Here is a 24,755-nt window from a genome sequence, read left to right as displayed (position 1 = left end):
GGTATAAGTTTTAATCAAATGTATCTTTTTTTTGTTGATATTAGTATTTATGAAGATATTGAGTTAGTGACTCGAGCTTTGTTTACATAACAACCAATTCATACCTCTGTATATCGCTTGACACTTGACTTTAACATTCAATTTTTTGATCAATTATTTAAAATGCACCAGTAAATCATTTTATACATAAAAATAATAATAAAATTTTTGATCTCAAATCGTGTCCAAGTCCCTTCAATTACCATCGCAAAACTTGCATCATCTTAGTTTATTACAGATTGTTTCCCTCTCAATAAATTTTCACATATACTATATATGTCATAGCCTTTTCTTCCAAAGACCTGTATAAGAAATCTGAAAAGCCGGTTTTCAAACTATTTGTTTACACATTTACACCTGGTTGTTGGTGCTTGCTACTCCGGTCGTGCACCCCAGATCTGTGTGAAGAGACAGTGCTACCTGAGTGACCCCAATCTAGAGCAACACATTTCACAGAAAACATGCTTGCCAATACACATGTTGAATTTTCCTTTTTAGAACCATTTCAACAAGAGCTTGGATTTTAGATAGTTGTGTCAAACAGCAATGTGATTAAGGCCTGTCTATTTCATTGCTAGCCACTCAGCCATGGCTCTTTGAAATCAGCAAAATTTATCTGGTTTTTGAGCTAAGACTACGCAATCGATGGATATTTCGCTTGGAACCGCGTCATTTTTAACTTTTTTTTGCTAAGTTAGACCTAACCATTAGGCACATAGCAGAATAGAGGGTTCACCCCTCCCCCCACTTTTTTTCGCAGGAAACATAATTGTTCCGTAATGTACGTTTGAAAGATTGAGAAGTTGGAGTCAAAGGCATACTAGCCCCCCCCCCCCCCCCGGATTAGGAATTTCGTGTTATTTTTAAAAAAAAAAGAAAATTTGGTAGGGTAAGATTTTTTTTTTATATTGGAAGTATAGGTATAACCCCCCCCCCCCCCCCCCCCCCCACGGATTAGGATTTTCATGATTAGGTTTTTTTCTCAATATTTCTGAGGATCAGTCTAGCCCCCCCCCCCCCCCACTTTCAACTTGCTTCGTGTGTTTTGATGCAAGGAATAGATAGCTTCGCCCTACTGAAAGTCCAATGTCTTCTGAAAATGATTCTTACCCAATATATGACCGTCTATCTTTGAGCGACTGGGTTGTTTGTACAAGTGAGGCTTACCATCAAACTTTCAATTCTGGTTTGCACAAGTTTCTTCAGAATTTATTTTATTTAATTCTCTATAGAGCAACCTTCGTGTGGTCTCTCTCATTTTTTTCTTTAGAAGAATTCTAACTGTATATATTCCTGTACCATTATTTAAGGATCTAATATGGCACATGTACAGTCATACTCCTGACCCATTCATCCCACCAAACTGTGGCCCATTTCTGACATTCAGGTTTAAAATATGAATATTAATTCAATTAAATATTCTACACTTTATAGCTTGCCGCTTTTCTTTTCTTTTTACGCCAAATCACTTTTGGCTTCCATTTACTTCAGAAGAGAATATAGACGCATACATATATTTCTACTTTCTAAGTACGTATGACAATAATTGGATCATAGCTTCTCCACCCCCACCCCAAAAAGGAATACTCCATATGTTTAAAAACTTCAAGTTCTTCTAAAGATTTTTGAAACACATATTCTTATATTTATATTTTCCAGTGTCTTTGTGCTAACACTACGAATCAATTTTGTAACATATAATACATTCCATCACTGATTACGCAAATGAAGTCCTGTTGTGTGGCGCAAGCGGGTTTGCATGAAAATAACGTTAAAATGTCAATATTTGAATGCTTAATCGTAATTTGCTTAAAATTTTATAAATATAAGTATGGAATCATTCTTTGAATATTATGTATGAGAATTACTTTATGGTCGGAGCGTGATCAAATATATCATAAAGCCCAGCGGGCTTTATTGGATTTGATCACGTCCCGGCCAAAATTGCCACCGTATAACATTCCAAACGACTTTGACGGACTTTTGCCAAGAAAAACTCATAATATTAGATAGATAGATGGACGAAGGGCGGATGGATGTTACATTGGAAACTCAAGGTCACTTTTGACTTTTTCAAAAAAAAATTCGGAAATGGCATGTCTGCTCTACTCCGTTCTAGCTTATTGCCACGCACCTGTTTCCTGTTTAATTCTGACAGTTAGCGCGAGCACTCAACGATGAAACACACACCGACACAGTAGATCTATAGAGTGACGCAGAAATGTACGTTATGCTAGCTTGACAACACTAGCAAGTTTAACCATGTGGTTTTACAGGACGTTGGCGAAGTCTGTAGCCATTTATTTACTTTTTGTGACTGCTTTGGAAGCGCATCCTCAGTGTTTAGATTTTAGACCTCCCTTTAATCCGGAGGGAGCCTTGCAGTTTTGTACAGAATATTCGAATTTCGGATGTTGCACGAACCGAGATGACTTGGATGTACGAGATGAATATAACAGGATCATGCGACAATTATCAGATGCTGATGTACGGGCATGCGAAAGGTATGTGAAAGAACTTGTATGTCAGAGGTGTTCGCCTTATGCAGCCCACATATATGATGCTGAGGGTACGCTCATGTCTCGACCTTTCCCAGGACTGTGCAATAGTTACTGCAGGGATTTCTACAGAAGTTGTAGGCAGATTGTGAGGCACTTCACACCGGATCCAAACATTCAGCAACAAATCAGTTATGGAACCTCTGCCTTTTGTAATTACATAAGACTTAATGATGATGATTATTGCTACCCTGATTTGAAAACCAACCCGATCTTAAACAACAGAATTTCCATCAAGCAATATACCTCAGAGGGCTGTTTATGCATGGAACCTTTCGCTGATTTTTTATACAATCCTGTCTTTGCCCGTCACTCAGGAGATGGTAGCAATAGGTTGTTTGTTGGAGAAGTTTCGGGGTTAATTTTTGTGTACTTCTTAAATGGTTCAAGCGAGAGTCGTCCATTCCTTGATATCACCTCCCAAACTGTCAACTCACACAATGTTGGGGATGAAAGGGGGCTGCTAGGACTAGCTTTTCATCCTAATTATCGTCATAATGGCAGATTTTACGTTTATTATTCAACCTCTCTTGAACAACACGATGGGCTGAACAACAACCACAAAATTCGCATTAGTGAGTTTTTGGTGTCCCAATTTGATCCCAACATGGCCGATGTAGAAAGTGAGAGAGTAGTTCTAGAAGTGGAGCAACCATATTGGAACCACAATGGAGGAGAGGTTTGTACACCTACACACCTAATTAAGAGGACATTTCCTGTTAATTGGTGTTGCTTTAAATTAGGGCTCACTTTAATTAAGGCCTATTATTTCAACACATATGTGAACAAGTTTTCTTTAAACTTCACTTGACCCTAGATCTAAGTAACTTTCAGATCTTGATAAAGTTAATTTTCTCCATGTGTTAATTTTCAGAAACCATGTGTTCATTTAAAATAATTAATAAGAAAATCTGAAACCATTTTGGGCACCATAAAAAAAGCTGTTTGTTTATGTAATGGTATTTAATTATTGCTAAAATAAGTGTGTGGGATATTAGAGTAGAAAATGTAAATTAAAACAATTTATTTTTAACCATCTCAGAGTACAAATTTATGTTACTTGTACTGAATTACATGATGATATAAAATGTATGAATATAACATTGTAATTTGGTCATTAAATACCAAGCCGCTCTTTTCAATAGAGATTTGGATGTCTGACCTTGATCCTAGATTTGCATGCAGTTGATCTTTCCCACAGAATTTTAGACTCTTGCAATTCAACTGTGAGTGAGCGACCTGTTTTCGGTCATGCATATCTATTACCGGAACATACTTGTAAGATGCAGTCTCTTTCAGTATACAGTGTATCCCAAATGAAGGGGAATGGCAACATTTCCCCTTAAACCTTTTCCAGGTGATGCATAAAAAACATGTTATTAAATTATACGCTTACACTGAATTATCTAATTTACTTTCTTGAAAGAATTCTCATTAAGAAAATCTCTTTAATTTCAAACGAAAGGTTCACCAATTTCCCTTTCATCAATGTGAATTTTGTCTCTGCATTTTATTCAAAATTGAAAACTTGGAGAGCTAGGGTAGAATGCAGTAAGAAATGAATTTCATTGTAACGTTTCTTTAAACATTCAAGAAATTTCTAGCCTGATAAAATAAGAATATAATTGTAAACCAGAATTTGTTCCCTGTCATTTTCAATGCTCTTGATCAAAATCTACAGAAAATTGCTCCTTTGTTAGTTGATACAGGTAATCCCCTAGGATAAAGTTATGAATAAAGTTTTCTTTAGTCAATATTTCATTAAAATTGATAAGATTTACCTTATCACTAGTCTTAAGAAAAGATCAATTCAAAACATTTCCAAATTGCCAATGCCATATTATTTATATTTCTATGTATTTTACATATAAATATTTATGTACATTTATATGTATTTATGTATTAGTTTGGTAAGTTATGGATGAATAAATGTCTTACTCTATGAGAGAAATCAAAATTTAGTTGTCCAGTATCTTTGTGGCTTGGAGTTTTGTAAAATGTATAAGTTCATGAAAACTGTTTTAAGCTCTTTTAAACATGTTAGATATTCAGTATACAACTATAGAAAGGTGGCATATATTAAGCATTTACAATGTGTTTGTTAATCTTGTTTGGTTAACAGGCCTACAGCTAGTATGTTGATAAATATGAAATAAATCTATGAATATTGATTTAAAATCAAATGCATAAAAAATGATGCTTACCGTACATTTAATTCAAATGTTTAATACTGTAGAAGCACATATTTTCGTTGGGGTAAAATTTCGTTGTTTATAAACCAAATACAATTTCGTTGGCATTTAAATTCGTCATATCCTTATCCATAAAGTATATTACATATCAACTCTGTATTTATTGAGACTTGTTTTAAAAGTTCGTCATGGATTTAATTTCGTTGATTCATTCTGCCAACGAAAATAACGAAATTAAATCCTCAACGAATATTTCTGCTTCTACAGTAAGTACTGTATTAATTTTGGGTATTAACTTTTGTTGATAGATTCTGTTTGGGGACGATGGCTATCTTTACATCTTTCTTGGTGATGGAGGAAGCAGAGGTGACCCTAATAGATATTCCCAAAATACGTAAGTACATGTATGTATACAAATCATGTACATGAATATGTATACATTCATCATTTGCAAATACATGTACATGTAATATGATATCTATATACAATGTATATACAGATACATGTATATATACACATACATATACCAGTCAACAAAATAATGCACATGCTTCATCAAAGTAGGTCCTGTACATGTCAAAAAAAATGTTTATCTTTTATTGATCATTGCCTAAGTACTGTATACCGGCCAACTTTAATTTGTGACAACTTTATAACATGATTTAACAAATATATAATTTTTGCGATCAAGCCTCATTCATTCGCAATTGAAATGTCATTGCATCCATACAGCAAAGACTGATTCATGGGGAGAAATATTCACAATAAAGAGGCTCTCGCAAACCTTGCAAATATTTCTTGCATGTGAAAAAAGTTGGTTAACAGCATATTGATATACACAAACACATTTTCTCTTTGAAGCACCTTAATTTGGTAGCTAAGCAGTAATGATACAAGAACAATAAAAAAATACATGTAATTCAAAATTAAATTTCTGTGTACATATTTGGCTCTATTATTATAGATGATATTTCAGTTAGTGAAAATATATATTGATTTCATGCATAATTCAGTGAACACCAAACCACCACTAACAAAGATACCACAGTATTCAATCAATGTTTGAGATTATGTGAACAATTCCTCTCTTTTCTCTTCAAATTATGTAATCTGGACTGTCAAATTCTTTATTATCTCAAGATTTCACCAGAAGTAAAATTTATCTCAAGACATTAAAATGTGTGTGGCAATCTTTTAGTACATTTGCAATGTTGAAGACAATGAAGAAAATCAGTAGCTTTCATAATACCAAGGCTGCATTCAAGATCGTAGCTGTTACGTAGGGCTACGTATTTGAACGATAAGCTAACCTAGCCGCTACATAGGTATTCATAGCCTAAATATTTTATGCTAGGCATCAAATACAAGATGGCCACCTTAGTAACCACTTTGTAATAAATATGAAATCTATTTTCTTAGTGATATATTGTTCATCTTTTAAGTTGTAATGAATTTAAACTGTATATTTCCGCTTGAAATCAAATTATGTCGATGTAATTAGTCTTTAGTTGAATATTTCCAACTTCAAATCTGAGACCTAGCGGCTAACCTAGCAGTCCGTTCAATAGACCTAGATATCTACGACCTAGCGGCTTGGCTATTTGCTACGATCTTGAACGCAGCTCTGAAATTAACAATCAAGATCATTATATTGGCAGAGTCTTGAGGTTAGAAACATTGCCTCTATATCATTATGTATATACAAAGTCGAGAAAGATACCAGTTTTTTTCCTTTGTTTATTCTTTATGATATAATATGTCACACTTGCTACATTTGGTTGGTGACTTGTAGTTATCCCAAAGCAATGGAGTTGACACATGACTAATTAATTTTGATTGATGACAGAGGTATAGTACATAACAGGAGATACTTAGCGAGGCCTGTATTGGTAAGAAATGATATGCAGGTGTGTTAGGACTTGAATATTGAACAGATCATTGGTCAAACTGTCGATTGGTGTAATCAAAATCAATGAAAGGGAAAATGATATGCATAATTGCTTGGCAAGTGTACACTCTTGTAATATTCGAGGTGATCTATTAATAATTTTAACGGATTTCATTGGTACTCATCACCCATGAATAACATCTCTGGTGAATTAGGAAAAAAAGTGTTCATCTTACATACAAGAAAATACATGTACACAAAATAACAATCCAAGAAAATTCAGTCTGATTAAAACCATCCCCTTTCCTTACACTGTCACCTCACTAGTGTAAGGAAAAAGGGGGATGTGGAAAATTCACCCCAATTAATTTCAATGAATCGATCTACGTTAATCATTATTGAGAGCTCTCTATAGAAAATGCTAGCACGGCTGTACAAAATATGATTTTTTAATGACAAAGAACATGTATTCATTGATTAACATTTCTGTTTCATAAACTACAGAATTAAATATTTTGTCAGATAAAGTGTTCATGTGCTAGCTGGTATAGTGGAAAGACTACATCATTAGTAATGGAAAATGGAGACTAGTACTGTTCTATTTATAAAAAAATCTGACAATTACCAAATACAATAATACAGAGAGAGAGAGAGAGAGAGAGAGAGAGAGAAAGAGAGAGAGAGGAGAGGGGGGCATTTGGTCATTCTCAGACAAATGTTTTTATGATTGCAAGTTTTGAAGATTTTGAAGATTTTAGATTTTCGTGTTTGTTGGAAATATCTTTGTAACTTTCCACAAAGTTTGATATGTCATGAACATGTACCTTAATGTTAGAACACATCAAGTAGATCCATAATGAATTACTTAATTGCATGTTATATCTGATATGAAAACATATATCCAACAACAAAACATTATGGCTGACAACTCGCTGGCGTTTATGCATTTCCCCATGATTCTCAGGCATGTAACTTCATTCAATGCTTTTGGTCTTTTATAGAACTTCCCTCCTAGGAAAGGTTTTGCGGATTGACGTGGATATAGAGGTGGATTATCCATATACTTACAAAATTCCTCCAGATAATCCATTCATTAACGACTCATTTTTCCGTCCAGAAATTTATGCATATGGAATCAGAAATATGTGGAGATGTGGAAAAGACAGAGGTGACCCAGTAACAGGTGTGTTAATTATCATGTCATGAAGATGTTCTTAAGCAGGTATAAAATGAATAAAGGGTGGGGTATTATTGTTTCAAAGATGTTAGATTACATTTTGGAGTTGACTGTATATTTGTTGAAAAGGTCAAAATACAATTTTTAAAGTACAAAACATTATTCTTAATAATCAATTTTTTTTCAATAACAAATGGGAATTTGATACATGTACCATGAATAAACAAAAGTTGTTCCCCTTTTAACACTTGATGGAAAATTTGCAAGTGAAAGCTTAAGGTGGCTCTATACACCCACAGTTTATTCCAATTTTCAATAGAAGACCACAAAACATATACTTATCAAATATTAAAATGACGATAGGGATACTATAGGTATTTTTAAAGAATTTTTTAATGTATTTTCGTGATTTTGTAAAATATTTTTTAAAAAGACAGCTATCAACAAATTGAGAGAAATTATTTTGTCATATGATGGATATTTCCTTCGGACACATAAAAAAAATATAACACTTCTTAACATTCAAAAACGTTATTATTGCAATTTTTTTTAGTATTTCCCCAAAACATAATTTTTCATATTTTCTTACTCTGTTGACAAATCATCTGAAAAAGTTGCTTGATGTTATAAGAAAATGTATTTTAATAAATGTGACATAAAAAATTGAATGAAAACCATTGCAAATAAACACAAAAAATATTTTAAATTTTATTTGGTATGAAAGTTCCTCATGTAAGGGTTATCGTTCCTAAGTCCCAAGGCCCAAACACCTTGGGGACTTTTCATTTCTGAGTTGAAGAAAATTTCCTAAATATAATGTTGGAATGATAAATACATACATATTTCATTATAGACTTTGCCCTGTATAAGTGAATATATTTGCCTTTATGCAAAACTAAGTCAAATAAATAAAGGGGAACATTGACTAGGCTAATAGGATTTATGTATCCCAACCTGAGAGAAATTCAAAGCAACCCTCTCATCCCCGTTAGGTGTCGATATTAATGTGCATTAAAGTATATTATAATTGAAATATTTTCACCTGTTTAGAATTTTCTTTCACGGTATTCAACCAAAAAATACGTTTTAGAAATTTTTGGAAAGTTAAAAAATTTATTGTTCTCAACGGGAATCGAACTCATGATCTACTGGTTTGTAGTGAACCCACTGACCCACTGCGCTACGGTGTAACATATCGATGATGCTAAAGAAACTCTTTAAAAATTTATACTTGATTTTATTGTTTATTTCGATAAATAATACCACAAAACGTGAAGGTGTCACATACCACATTACTTGTAAGTAATGAATTTTCCAATTATCAAATTAAATCTATCCATTTAACAAATTTTTCAAAATACCGGTTCCCATACAATTCACATCAGTTTAAATCAGCCAGTACCGGAAATGCATGTTTCCAGATTTACTTTTTTGCGTACTGCGTCATCAAAAAGTGGTGTATAGAGCCACCTTAATGGTTGTTTTATCCATGTACATTTATATTATTAAAGAACATACTAATACTGTAACACACATGCATGTATGGTAGCTGTAATATAAACCAAAAATGATTTAGGTTAAATTTTAATGTATTAAAATTTTGCCCAAAAAAATTTTGTTGAAATTATATAATGCTAGTTTTAAGATTTGATTTTAAAATTTGCATGACTTACCTTTGACAGAATTATGACCTTTTAACTTTGAAAGTGATATATGTTAATGTATTGAGTTATGTGTTTTCATTTGTGCACAGTTATTTTCCAAATAATCTGCCCTAAAATTGGAAAAATGTTTTTTTTTATAATTATAGTGCTGTGCTTTAAAGCAATAATTAATGCATGTATTAAGAATTTAAGAAAAACCGTTTATCATATACCTATTGCTTTTATAGGTGATGGTAAAGGAAGAATAGTTTGTGGAGATGTGGGGCAGTCTGCATATGAGGAACTGGATTTGATTGTAAAGGGCGGGAACTATGGCTGGAATGCAAGGGAAGGCCCGGCTTGTTACGACACAGAGATATGTGGACATGTTGGTGAGCTCAATCTTTCTCGATCGTCAGCCATGGTTTTTAATCCTCGATTTTTTATTTTTTTGGTTCAAATATGACTTGAAAACTATTTATTCAAAGATGATATTGAATTTAATAGGAAGGTACCTTTGTAATGCTTTGATGTTGTAATTTTTTATTGTAGTTAATAAAAGCTAATATTTTTATTCCCCCCCCCTTTGAAGAAGGGAGGGCATATTGCTCTGCTGCTGTCTGTTGGTTGGTTGCTTGGTCGGTCTGTCAGTCCACCAACAGTTTCCATTCGTTTTCTTCACGGTTCGCAGAGGTTGCTTATACTGAAATGAAATTTGACTTACAGATTATCATAAGAATATCTAGGTCAAGTTTGATTTTGGGTATGATCAAGCAATTTTTGACAGAGTTATGCCCGTTGGACTTAGAAAAATTTGAATTATTTGCAGTTTGTATTTATTAGGGCTTTTCGACTTTCAGTTGAAAAAACCTATTGTTATTCTGATGTTTCTTATTATTCTTTTTCTCGACAGAATTTCCGTCAGCGATTTTTTGAAAACGGGAAGGAATATTGACACAATTATGCAACAGTCTTATAGCACTTCTAAATGACACGCGTATGTAAGGTTTTGGACTTCCGGTTCTGGCACTTCCGATTTTGACAAGGGAAATGCAAAAAATTCATTGAAGCACAAAATTTTTATTATTTTTTGAGTAACAGCCTTCAAATTTAAGAATTAAGAATTAGATGTATCTTTTCTAGGTGCACAAAATCATAAGCATGGACATTTTTATATAACTTACCGTTTTTGAGATATTAAGGCTCAAACTTGAGAGAGGGGGGATGAAAAACAAAACAAATTCAAAAAACCTTAGGAATTTTTTAAGACACCTAAATATTGTTGAGATAGAAATATTCAACGTATATTCCAAGTTTCGTAAAAAAATATTGAGTACTTCCGGCTTTATGAGCCTATGAAAAATTGTCAGCCTTCAAATTTAAGAATTAGATGTATCTTTTCTATAGGTGCACAAAATCATAAGTGTGGACATTTTCATATATCTTGCCGTTTTTGAGATATTAAGGCTCAAACTTGAGAGAGGGGGGGGGGGATGAAAAACAAAAAAAAAGATCACAACTTGTTTAAATTTCAGTTTTTTGTTAGAGGAATGAATACTTACTTAAAAATGATTTTTTTGAAAGTATTCTTCTGGAAAGTAAAAGTGTAGGCCCAGTACTTGTAAAGTTCTGGAGATATCTTTCTTTTCACATTGCAATCCTCATAAGTTCCTATCTAAGCAACTGGTTATACCAAGGCGTTAAAAAAATTGGAGAATATATTAGAGATGATTTTTGTTTTGACATTTAATTAAAAAAGGGATAATGGGGCTGTCGAAAAGCCTTTACTTTTTGTTGAAAACAACAAAAGTTCTAGTTTTCTTCGCTTTTCTTTTCAGTCAATTAATAGCTGATTTGCATGTTTAGTAAAACTGTGTAAGAAGACTATACAGGGGTATTTTTATTCCACATTCTTGATATACACACCAGTACTTATATTGCTCTATTCTGACTTTAGGTCCAGAAATTCTTCCCATACACTACTACCCACACAGGGAGGGAAAGTCAGTCACAGGGGGCCATTTCTATAGGGGCTGCCTCAGCCCGAACCTTAATGGATTTTACATCTATGGAGACTTCATGAATGGGTAAAGATATTTTGATTAAATAAATTAAAAAATCAACCAATTGACATTAAAGATGAGAAAACAAAAACTACTGACAAAAATCCATGTAATTAAAAATGTCATTGATAAGAGTCTTTTTACAATATTTCATCAAAAGAATTAAAATTTCTGTGTATTGATATATTCTAATCTCTAGGGTTAAGATAATTCATCTTTCAGACAATTTCTTATCTTTATAATGATACTAGTAATTTAATTTTTAGACGACTGTTTCGCCTGCTTTATGATCGTCAGAGCAATTCATGGGACAACAAGGAATTAAATATGTGTGGTCCAGAGATGTGTACTCCACCTCTTATTAATTCCTACGAGCCCCATATTCTGTCCTTCGGTGAGGATGAGGGAGGTATGTAAAAAATTATCAGCCAATGTATTGTATCTATACTACCTAATCTATATATTAGTTCACTGAAAAAAATGAAGAAAAAAAATCTTTAAAAAATGAAATTAAGATTTTTAAAATCTGCAGCTCCTGTACAGCTCTGAATAACAATATTGCTTGCATAACTTGCCGTAAATAACCATATGTTTTTCCATATTGACATATTAAATAATTCATTTTTTACGGGAAAATCGGTGAAACAGATAGAGGGCACATGTGTTATAAGGAATTAAAAAAACGCTACTCTTCCTTTGTAATGAAGCGTATCATTTAGCCATACCACTGCGTTGTTTTGATCTTGATGCCTGTAATTTGATCTCATTTAGAAGTGTACAGCTGATGCGTTGTTTCTTGCTCTTTAACAGGGGAAATATACATGCTTTCAACTGCACGAGCCAGCTCAGGTGATTCCAGTGGAAAAGTCTACAGAATTGTGGACCCAGCGAGGTATTCATGTCTAAGAGATTTAGGCATACTAAACCAATGTTTTAATTAAAATTTATAAACATATTTCTTGTGTTCTATATATTTCATGCTCTGCTCATTGCTTTTTACCCATTGCTTGGCTTGCTTCAGCTTACAATGATAAATTGATTACCAATATTTGTCTTTGTTGGCAACCCTAACTGCAAACCTGCTTTTGTTTTTAAATGATTGCAATTCATTATGTGCAGAAACATTAATTTTTTATTCATACATGTCTCATGTATATAAATCTGCTATACTGTGGATTCTTCTGCAAGCTTTACAGTGTAATTTAGAATTTGCGTGTTAAATCAGTCCAAAACTAGCGCACGTTTTTGTGCGCAATAAATATACAATTTTTTCAATGGGTGGCACTATAGCTCCCAGGTTGTCCATCCAAATTTTTTCAGACCAGGAGCTACAGACCTAGTATATGTATCAAATATGCCTACATAATTTTGATTTTTGAAAAATTTGATTATAGGCACAGATATGTACTAAAGAGATACATGTATTTTGTACCCAATTTAGTTTTTTGGCACAGATGTAGACACATTTAGGTACATTATACATATATCTACCAGTATTGGGCATATTCAGAGTTTCTTACATTATCTTAGAAAGGACTATGTGCAGTATTATGCATTTTTTGCCCCCAAAATTAAAGATTTATAAAGAGCTTTAATTATAAGGTGGAAGATACTTGAAATCAAATTGAAAATAAATGTGCAAACGGTTTTCACCACAGTGACATCATAATGTAGAAATGGCGTCATGAGGATAATTTTATTTTGTCATGTTTTGTAGCAAAATACGGGTGTTTTCCGATGGTTTTCTGACTGGGAAACATCGAGCACAGGCTTGCTCAAGTACCATTTTTTAGTATGATGTGTATAATCATATGAATAAAAACATGTTAAATTCGTACTTGAGCAGACCTGCGTTCTATACATCCGAATGTAAAATATAAAGGAAAAATGACAATATTTTCATTTGTTTGCAACTTTACGGGAATTGTGTCATTTATGTGACATCATAGATAAACAGAGAATGAGCAATTGTGACTAAAATCATGTTTAAAGTGATAGGTATCCTCTGTACTATGATTTATAAAGATTTGATTTTTAAATGAGGGTATTTAAAAATTAGTTAAAATTAGGGTAGATAAAAAAAAATTCAACCCAATTTTTTCCCACTGAGCTAAAAGGATACAGCCATTTATATGCAACAAAAAATTGCAATTTATTACGCAAAAAAATCATGTGCTAGTTTTGGCCCAATATCCCTAATTTCCAAACATATCAAGAAAAAACATTTATATCAATGAATTCTACAAATGTTGTCCATTCACTTGCCTCAGAAATGGGTTTTGAAACATCCTAACCACCCCCTGTAGAATGATTTTGATTACTAGTAAAAATTGTGACTGCTGATTGACTCATAAATTTAGCACAATTTTATTTCCCTACATAGTAGGAATATTACAAATTCAACTCTTTTTTTAAAACATATACAGAGCTGTACTTTTATTTTCTAATTAAGTACTAGACACTATTTCTACATTGAGCATAGAAATTGGCTAATGAGGGGTTTTATCATTATACATGTATAATATTGATTTTTATGTGCTTTAAGTACAGTGTAAATCGTCTCAAAAATTGTTTGATTTAGAAATTGCAGTGAAAACAGCGTGATGTTCAGTTTATTAATAAAAAAATAGGCATGAGATTTTCTAAACTAAAATATAGGTACATTTTATTATCAGCCTTGGCTTCTATTTAAGGAATAAGAAATCATTGTTTGAGTTTTTTGAGGTGATAATTCAGGTGGGGGCATGATCAAATCCAATAAGGCCCGAAGGGATTTATGGTATGGATTTGATCACACCCCGACCTAAATTATCACCTCATAATATTTAAAGAATGATTTCTTGCTAATTTTCAGCAACTGTACGATTAAATATTTGAATATATGAAATCCCAATTGTGCCCCAAATATACTTCATTTGATTTTATTGGAATATATAGTACAATATTAATACATAGTGTTATCACAGGCAAAGAAACTGAATAATGTAAATATAAAGAGAAAAATCAAAAATGTTAATATGAAATTAATCAGTTATCAGGACTTGCTGTGAAACCTTTTAGTGCCTTCTTGAATAATTTGTTGCATTGCATCATTCAATGATATTGACAATATTTTTTTAAGACAGTCAATCTTTTCAAGATATAAACCTTTTGAAATGGAATTTAAACGGTTTGAAAGCTTTTAAATGTATTCCCTCAACCAGACATGCACCTTGCCTTTGGTCAATATCTATTGAAGAAATGATCATGTCAAGGCCATTGTTTTGCCATTCAGCAAGGTCATTAACTCAATGTCCTCAACTTCACCTGCATATAAACCATTTTGGCTTTCTCCCGTACATCTGTGTGTGATCATTCTGACATCAAAAGGAGATATCTGGAAAGTTGTGAAGAAATTGGTAGAGATATATGTATAAGAAAAAAAAATAGAGATATAAAAAATCTATACGCTTCTCAATTGTTATCATGTAGATTCTGCAACAAATATACCCAGAAATGAAAGCGTGCCAGCTAGTTTTCATGTCAATCATTTCCTTCTGTTTGACATTAGCTTGTGTTGATTGCAGTATCTAGACAGATTGATCGCATTCGATCATCAGATGGACCTGCAACACCTGGGCAATAGAAATGCAGATCATGTTATTGATATGTGCAATAAATCAACATAAATATTATTTTCATAACACACATCGATTGTCTGAGACAATGCCATGAATATCTCTACCACATGTTTTGTTGAGAATAAAGATATAAAGCAAATTATTCCAGGAGCCATTATTTCTTGATCTTTCCTTCAGTGAGGTTCATGACCTTTTTGATATGTAGATGTGACAATAAAAGGTTGGGTTTGATTGGTAGTCGGGTTTCACATTTTGTAAATATTGATTTAGTTATTGAACGTCTGTTGGTGTTATTACGTTATTAAGTGCAGTCTTGTATGCGGTGTAATATTGCTATTTTATTTTCTCACGCACAACAGTATATTACAGATGGTCACACACATTGGTTTTATAGTGGTGTTTATATATAGATTTTTTATTGGCTCATTTGTTATATTACCAAAATGAATTAAGATTCTGATTCCCTATGAAGTTAATGCAGGTTTTATTATACCTGTATATTGTTTCTCTGATCTATCCTGTCATGAATAGCAATAGTGGCCATTTCATTTGCCTCTGGAAGCTTACAGTTTTTCACACCCAGAGGAAAAACTTTGACCATGAGCAAATGTTTCCGGTTCAGTAACACTAAAACAAAATATCCATTTAAAGGTTACCGAACAATAGTGGTATATTGGTTTGATTATTCATCTGTAGTCAGAAAACTGAATCCGACAGGTGCAGGTGTACTGGGTATTAAGAATTTGCTAGTAGAAAGGAGACAAATTTCTATACATGTATTATAGCTACAGTGCAAAGAAGAATTTATGAATGATATTTGGAGGGTAATAATTTTGCAGATCTGCTACTCTGTAAAAGTAGCAATATTTGTGTTTAGCTGCATACTTAAGCAGCTAAGAAAAAGAAGTTTAATTGTATACTCAGTTGGATAAAATTTATGTTTCTTTCAATTCATACACCAGTACATTGAATACAAATTAGGGGGTAGAGGATATTTGTTTTGAGACTACTGTAGATTCCTAATTAAACGTGAGGAATTAATACAAATTGATATTTTGTTCTGATACAAAACAGTGGACTCGCGGAATTAAGTACTCGCGTAAAATAAGGATAATATAATACAGTATAAAAAACAAATTGAATGCAAAGTACACAAACAACAATGCAGGTATTTTCTTTCAAGAACAATGAATTTTTATTCATTAATTATATAATTGAACAGGAGAGGAAACCCGGTTCAGTGTGACTTGGCGAAACGGACAGGTCCTCTCCCAACACTACCTACAACGAGGCCTCCCCCTGACACCTGGCCTACCACTATAATCTACCCTACCACCAAGTTCTCCAGTATTTCGGCGGCAGCCCCAACCACCGCCAAGCCAGCGGCGGGGAAAGTCGGTATGTTACGGCATGTGTGGGGCACTGCTGTAGCTCTTGTGATGGCTTACTGGCTAGGCTTTTGATGAACCATTTAGTCTACTAATGTTTATTGATGTTACCACGATAACAATTTTTGGGTTTTTATTTAGTTTTTATAGTATTAGGAGGCTAGGTTGTAGGAAGAGATTTTTTAGTAGTGATGATAGTATTAGATCAGTATTTTATAGGTTTATTTGTTTGTACTTTGTCTTGTATAGGTTGAAAAAGAAATCCAAATATTTGCCACCATTGATAAGTTGAATTTGTTGAATACGCAGCACAGTTAAGGCTGTCAATAAACTCCGTTCAGACAAAAAGTACGGGAAATGTGCATTATGACATCACAGTATATTACAAACCTCGAAAGTACTTATTAATCTATTTATTAGTAAAATTAACTTATATTAATCTTTTAATTAAAAACAACAAATGCTATTACTTACAATTTTGATGTCCGTTATATCGTAAACACTGAAAAATAAGCGAGATGTCGTTCTCGCTGTACTACAAAATATGACGTCATATGCTTCAAAATGACGCATTAAGTTAAATCATTGAAGGCTATCGTGCAGTTTTATAGCGAAGAAAAATAAATGTCATACATTAACGGAAAAGTATAAATGAATATTTTGTTTAAAATTATTATTAGTAGAATGCTACTTATATAGTCTTATTTTCATTTTGTTAAAAGTATGCATCGTATAAAGAAGCCACCTCGGTTTTGTATAAAATATCGTATATCTAAAATCTGAGTACCTAAATAAATCACTTAATTGCAAGGGCATACACTTACCTGATCCCGACAAACTTTTACATGTAAATTTGAAATATGCTATGTAACTTAAAAACTTCTACGATCCTTGTAAAATCTTACAAATTAATTATTTTTTAATGAAATTAACCCTGTGACCTTCAAAATTATTCAACATATGCATTATAAATTACGGTTTCTACAAATAAATACTCTTATCTTAAAAAGTTCGCACCGTTTTTCAAAATCTACGATATAACATTAAGTTATTTCATAATTCAGTTGTGAATTTTGACATGATTATGCCCTTGCAATATTGAATTTTTTAAATGACCTCAAAACCACAAATACATCTGCTTGTACCATGCGACTGCCATATCACGTGACCAATATGAACATAAAATATTGTACTGTTATATATATATTTTAGAAATATATTGCATTTGAGTGACTGTTATTGATTTTAAAAAGGACATGCCAGTTTAACTAAAGTATACGTGTTTTCATCACAAAAATTTGCCCATATTTTTATTGACCGCCTTAACTGTACTGCGTACTCTGTACCATGGAAACTCCGTCCTGAAGTTTTAGATTAAATCTACTTTTTGAACTATTACTTGAAGAAGTACATGTAATGATTTTCTAGTACCTGTAGCTATTTACTGGTACATCTACTCGACACCCACCTTAAATGATAATCATCTCAGAACTAATAGTGTTTAACTAGAATCATATTTAATATATGAAAATTAACCAGAAATCTCAGGTTTCTATTTGATTTCAATATCCATAATGTGGTATACTATTAATGGTGTTGTTTTTTTTTTATATCCATATAGAGTTTCTACGCAATCATATATTTGATTAAATTTAATCTTAGAACCATCAACTACTTTTTGGCAAGTGGCAGTTCAAAATTTACCCAAATTATTTTAAAAATAGTCAATTCAGCTAGGTTACTTGCATTGGTTAATCTCTTTAAAATTCATTTTTACATAAAATTGCATAAATAGATTTGACTTACAAGATAATTTATATTTGCTGGATTTTTTATGTATGTGCGAGAGAGAGAGAGAGAGAGAGAGAGAGAGAGAGAGAGAGAGAGAGAGAGAGAGAGAGAGAGAAAGGGTCTACAAGATTTTCATTTTGAGATTTTGAGATGGTGACTAACTGGAATGCCTGTTGACTGTGTATAGTACCCAGTATTTTTGAAGGCATTTTACAATTGTAAACACTGTTGATGTGCAAAGATATTTACACCTTGCATTTGATTGTGCTTATTGTATTCAAAAGAACTTTTCAGGATGACAAGAAATTGTTTTATTAATTTGCTAGATTTATGATTTCTTCCTTAACAAAACAATTTAGCCAGATAGATATGCCAATTATACAAATTTTGAATTTCTAAATAAAATGTCATATTTTTTAATGTTTTATTGTAGGGAGTAGAATGGGGTTGCATGTGAATAAAGATTTTAGTTTATTTTTTCCATTAAATTCTCTTTTTTTTATTCTTCTCATTTTGATAAATATAAAGATTACAATTACTGGTATTATTACATGTAAGTATTTTTTTCTTTACTTTGGTGAGGGTTAGTAATTCAAAAAGAAATTAACCAATCAGTTTAAAGTTTATTTATGAATGGATTGGTACAGATAGTAAGGCATGTTGGATCTGTAAAAGAGGATGATTTTACTAACCACCGTAAATATACCCATAAATAAAAGGGTCAGAAAAGGTTAAAAAATGATTACTCACAAGTCATGTCTGTGTTAAATGAACACTTTTTGGTTTAATTTTGATAAAACATTTGTATACTTTACAGAAACATGTAGACATATATATTGAAAAAGAAACCAGGTCCTGGTATTTACATGTACATGTACTTGCATAATACAATGATAAAACAATATGTTATTTGAACTAGAATGACAAGAGATCTTTTGATAGCACCTTTTATTGTAAAACATTTTTTTATGTATTGAATGAATTACTATTCAATCTTTTGTATATACTTTTTAAAGTGCTATGAACCATGGTGCCATATTGAACAAATTTTATTGTATATTTTACTTCAATATTTTATATACAAAAATATACCTTTGTATCAGTATTACCTTTAAGTGTAAAACTTTTTTTACTTTGATAATATTCACAATGTATTATTTCAATTTTTTTATTTGTGCCCCTAACTTCCTCAGAAATCCATGGCCATGAGCTTACAGATATGCAAGACTGGCCATGGGTTTCTAAGTATGCCTCCAAAAAAGTTAAATGTTTTCTCAATCAATATTACATAATATGATTTAGTTTTTTGTTGAGCAACTACAATAAAATAAAAAAAAGTCCACTTTTTGTTTATTACAGCCATCTTTTCACATATTCCTCTTTATTAGAGTAAGGCAGTTACTAGTATTGTGTGCAGATGTTGGTTGGTTAGGTGACCTTAAGCTGCCGAACCAATATCTTGACATATCCACATTGTTTGTTTTTTCTGTCATCAATCAATCTTTATACACAGATTGGTAGATGACCCTTATTGATTTCTAGGTTCAAAGGTCAAAGGTGACCAGTTTGTGACTTAAAGTAACCCACTCATTTCAAATGCCTTGCTAACATCTTGTTTGCATTAGCTAGACCGTTGTTTGGAATGCACAGCTAGCCTCACATAAGCTTTATTACTGTGCTTCATTTAAAGTAACATGAAGATTCATAATTTTCAGTAAACTTTATTGTTCCCTAACTTTACATATAAAATAGCCCTGATGAGCAGATGACCCCTAATAATATTCAGGTCAAATGTCATCAGGTTTACTGGTATTGCCATAACAATAGAATTTATACCATTTATAAACAATAATTGTTTAAGAAAATTATCAAAATGGATTATGGTGTATCTAATTAAAGGGCAATAACAAATACCTACAATATACTCAGGATAAAAACTCCATTAGTGGCTTTTGTCATACCAGTATGTGCAAATATAAATACCTAGAATCTAACGTTTTGCGAAGTTACTTGTATACCCTTTGTTTATACGGAGAGCAAATGTAGATGGGACACCATTGGCTATTTATCTTTAGTCACAGTAGACATGCATGCTTAATACAGGCTTATGTATCTAACAGGTATGTTTGAATGGCTGATCAACAAGGTCAAGGACTTCTTGTTCCTGACTTTTTACAATCGCGGGTAAGTCCATGTATTACACATTGCATGGGAGCAACTTCTAGGAAGGGGTGAGGTTGATGTTTTCCTCAATTACTTAGCAATAATTTTTTTTACCGGACTCTGTGAATTACATTATGAATATCCTTTTTAAAAAATTTTGTAGTTCAATTTGATCAAAGATTTGTAAAGCATCAAGGTGTTGGAATTCTATGTAGCCATGGAATTATATATAGGGGTTTCCAGGAGGGGGGACGCTTGTTTTTATTTTTTTCTTTATCAATTTGGCAAACAATCTTGTTAATGTTTTTTACTTCTTTTTAAATTGATTGATCACAAATTTGTTACAATGTTTGGTTAAAGCATTACATGAGACTGCTGCAGAGATGACGTTAAGGTTGCACCACCTATCTGATACGGTAGATAACTATGTCAGATTTATCATGAGGAAACTAGAAGCTGTCAAGACTGACCTAGAAAATTTTGTGATGATATCAGAATTTTATGTCTGCTGTTTATATAATTCAAAAGCGAGTTTTTTTTTTATTTTATTGCAAAATTCGATACAACCACTAATCTTTAATTTTGACATACCCAATATCATATGTCTTAATATTCTAAAACACCCAGTCTGACAAATTGATATAAATAATTCCGATTAGGATTCATATGGACCCGATTTTGATATGTTTGGTTAACATTATGATGCCACCTATTTCTCTAAATAAAGTAAAGCTCACAAAATTAATGCTTAATTAGTGAAATTGACTGATTTATTAATTGGTTGTTTGATTGATTCATTGATGAATTGGCATTAGTGTACTGCCGACGGCCAATTTGGTGGATGTATCTTAGTTTAAAAATGAAAATGCGCGAATATGAAGGGATAAATGCTTATAGAAGGACGGACGCAAAAAGTCATTTTAGAACTTCAATGACGATTATTTTGAGGATTTGGTCCTTGCTCATAGTTTTGTAAAAGTAAATTAAAGGAAACGATTTTGATTTCTAAAATTTTACTATACAAACTTTTATCATATTTTTAAGTAGTTTAAAACTGGTTTTTTGGCAAACATATCTTTAGGCATTTGCGTCATCTTATTCGCCCATTCTCTTTAAATTTTAAATAGTTGTACGATGAATTATAGGAACTCAAGAGTTTGAATCTGCATGTCTGCATGCTAAACTATTTGATTGCAAACATAAAACTAAAATTTGCACTTCTGCTTTGTATTAAAAAATGTAATAAAATAAAAATGTATCATTCCTATGCAAAGAATCAAGTTGAATAACAATATGAATATATTTTCCCCCGCAGATCTACTATTCTTAGGATGTTTTACTCCTGTTTCCTGGATAATTATACATTAAAATCAACTTTACATTATAACAAAATTTCAAATATATGTGATCTTTTTTATCAATATTGATTAATACAGGTAAGAGGAGAAAGAAAAAACGGAAATCGAAGAAAAAGAAGAAAAGACGAAAGAATAAACGACGAAAGAAACACTTTCTTAATTTTATCGGCATCAAAATAAAATGGTGTTCTAAACGACCTGGAATGCGGTTGTGCAGAAACCACTTTAAAGCAAATTTCAAAGCGAATAAAACGAACTCTGAAAACTGATATGATTTCATGTTTACTACATTTTTTGTTCACCAAAATTAAAAAAACTGATATTCAGTTTTATATCATATCCTTTAATGTGAAACATTAGATTGAGCATGTTATAGTTTTTCTTGTAAAAATAATTTTGTTTGTTGGATCAAACAGATTAAATTGAGAATGAAAGGCGGGTATATACGTTTTAAATTTTATATGTTTTTGTTATTATTATTATAAATGTTTGAATTAAAATTGACCGAGTGCCGTATGTCTCTACAAGCTAGAAAATCGGCCCCTAGATTTTGAGGTCAACTTCAGAGAAATGACATGTAATTATAGCAAAATTACTTGCATATTAATTTCAGAAGTTATTATGATCTCTACATTTTCTATGTGAAAACTTGGAATCATCTTTTGCTCCTTTCTTAAACCAGGGCCCCTGCATTAAACTTCAATATATTTTTCTGCATAGATAGTATCTATCTTATATAGGATAAATTTAATATTGAATTTCAACTCCAACTTTGATGATGCTTTTAAATATTGTCAAACAAGATTGCTTCCCTGTCAATTTAAAAAAAAATTAGCCTTAGAACTCGTCTTCAAAAATATTTGTGTAAAGTTTACACCCCTTTACCAGATTTGGGCCCCTCTTTGACCCATCGAGATCTTGATCAAAGAATCCATTTCAAAGATTTTCTTTTTACATGTATTAATAAATGAGAATCATTAGTCACCTCCTTTTGGTCTTAACCTTTTTCTTGGTCCCTACAACGTACATCAAACCGAGTTTGAGTCGCAGTCAACCAAAAGTCGTCTGGTACCTGTACATGAACATGTATAAATTACATTTTTAAATATCGGTAACACAGGTTATTTTCATTACAATTACTAGTATCCCCTGAATAAACGTGAGAGCCCTTTACCTAATATGGCCTGTGCCACATTTGATTGGTTGTGGAGAGGAAGCTGTATAATTATTCAAGGAGGGAGGGGGTGCATTGTTTATATTAACATTCTGCTTTGAATATATTGATTCTACCTACTTAAAAGCCAGAGTTCAACATAGGACGACACGTTTACTCACCGATTTTTTTTTTTATATGTGTATATGTAATTCTCATCGATCAATTTCAAAACATTATATGATAAATTTTATCAAGATCCATTAAAAATACATCAAATATCCAAAACGTATCTACCGTGTTACCAAAGAGAAGCTTATACTTTCTTAAAACACTGCTGGGATGTCATTCCTTTGTTCCAGCAGTCTAAAATTTTACCTGTGCCAGTGCGATATAAGTGAGCTTCTTAATATCAGACTGTAACCAGTGGTTACAGTGTTGATATCCTTCAAAATCGGACTGTCTCTGGTAAATCAACAATATAATTCATTGGCAGTGTTTTTAAGTACGATATATGCCTCAAACACTTCTGCATGAACAATTTATCAGACAGTTCTCGGCCCTAATGGGCCTCAAAACTCGCTGATCTTTTTTCATACAGAATTGTTTTCGGCATCTATCCATAACTTATTGCACAGTCATTAAATTGGGCAAAAAGTTCCATAATAAGGTATTAATAGATTTAGAATTTGAAAAAATTAAGACAGAAATTAATTTCTAGTGACCATGGTAACACATTGAACGTGAACATTTCTGAATTTGATTTGAACATTATATAAATAGTGCCTGTTTGGGAGGGTAACAGTTGAATTTGACACCCCGAGGAAACCATTGTCAACCTCCGCTTCACGTCGGTTGACAATGGTTTCCTCGGGGTGTCAATTTCAACTGTTATCCTCCCAAACAGGCACTATTTATTTTATTATACTGAATGTCTTAATTTTACAGAATTTTTATATTGCTTTTATATAGAAATGACGTGAATTCTACGGCGAACCGTACGCGCATAATTTACGCGCATGTAACAATTCTTTGTGATACCCGTTGCTAAGTGTGTTGCTAACGCTGAGGATAATAGAACGGATTATAAACTGCATCTAAACCTATCAGATTTCAGTATTTAACATGAAAGTAAATTTTATTGTGTAATTATACAATCAAATCAAATAAACATGAAAACTGCCGTTGATGAAAGGGTGTGTTGCTTTTTATGAATTAAAGTCTATTAAAATGAAAGGTGACAAAATTTGATCGTACAAAATGTAATTAAAAACGTTTGGAAAATCAAGATTTGAACCGTACATAAAAATAATGATCCGTGAGCCACAGAATTCAAAAGATACACCTTTTGTTGCATGCTACAGCTGTACATGTGTTTCCTTGCTCCCTCGTATAACCCGCTGTAAATACACTGTTATGAACATTGGTCGATTTAGAAAACCTTGAACTTGCACTCAGGTTGAATTGAACCTTGAAGCAAAAAATATCAGAACTACAGATAATTTCACATATTCATGATCCGTTATGATAATTCGACGATGATCCTTTTAGCCCAATTATTCCGTGCTTTTTTTGCTATTGCTTCAAGACCGGAAATATTTTCTCTGATGATTTATGCCAAGATGCATCAAATAGCTTGGGGTTGTAAATAAAGGAGGTTTGAAAACCACCTTTTGAAGTTATGGAATGCTGGCGGGGTCCAGTGCATGAAAACGCGAAAAA

The 24,755-nt window shown here is 32.4% G+C and overlaps 1 protein-coding gene across 3 annotated transcripts; it reads left to right on the top strand.

Annotated features, from left to right (window-relative positions):
• The first annotated feature begins 2,118 nt into the window (after positions 1 to 2,118).
• Positions 2,119 to 22,340, top strand: LOC128175718 (HHIP-like protein 2). Of its 3 annotated transcripts, none has more exons than XM_052841542.1 (10): positions 2,119 to 3,276; positions 5,098 to 5,183; positions 7,679 to 7,860; positions 9,746 to 9,889; positions 11,455 to 11,584; positions 11,827 to 11,969; positions 12,371 to 12,452; positions 16,403 to 16,578; positions 20,480 to 20,543; positions 21,959 to 22,149. In XM_052841542.1, the coding sequence occupies exons 1-10, from the start codon at positions 2,302 to 2,304 to the stop codon at positions 21,960 to 21,962; spliced, it is 1,986 nt and encodes a 661-aa protein (XP_052697502.1). In that variant the 5' UTR covers positions 2,119 to 2,301; the 3' UTR covers positions 21,963 to 22,149. The 3 variants fall into 3 exon arrangements, with proteins under 3 accessions (XP_052697502.1, XP_052697503.1, XP_052697501.1); XM_052841543.1 differs by lacking the exon at positions 20,480 to 20,543 and adding an exon at positions 18,888 to 18,912; XM_052841541.1 differs by lacking the exon at positions 20,480 to 20,543 and having other exon boundaries at positions 2,121 to 3,276; positions 21,959 to 22,340.
• Positions 22,341 to 24,755: the final 2,415 nt, after the last annotated feature.

The sequence above is a fragment of the Crassostrea angulata genome, chromosome 3, assembly GCF_025612915.1.
Source record: "Crassostrea angulata isolate pt1a10 chromosome 3, ASM2561291v2, whole genome shotgun sequence".
In the NCBI taxonomy this organism is placed as follows: domain Eukaryota; kingdom Metazoa; phylum Mollusca; class Bivalvia; order Ostreida; family Ostreidae; genus Magallana; species Magallana angulata.
Note: the sequence above shows the minus strand (reverse complement) of the source record. Positions and strands in the feature narration are given on the sequence as shown.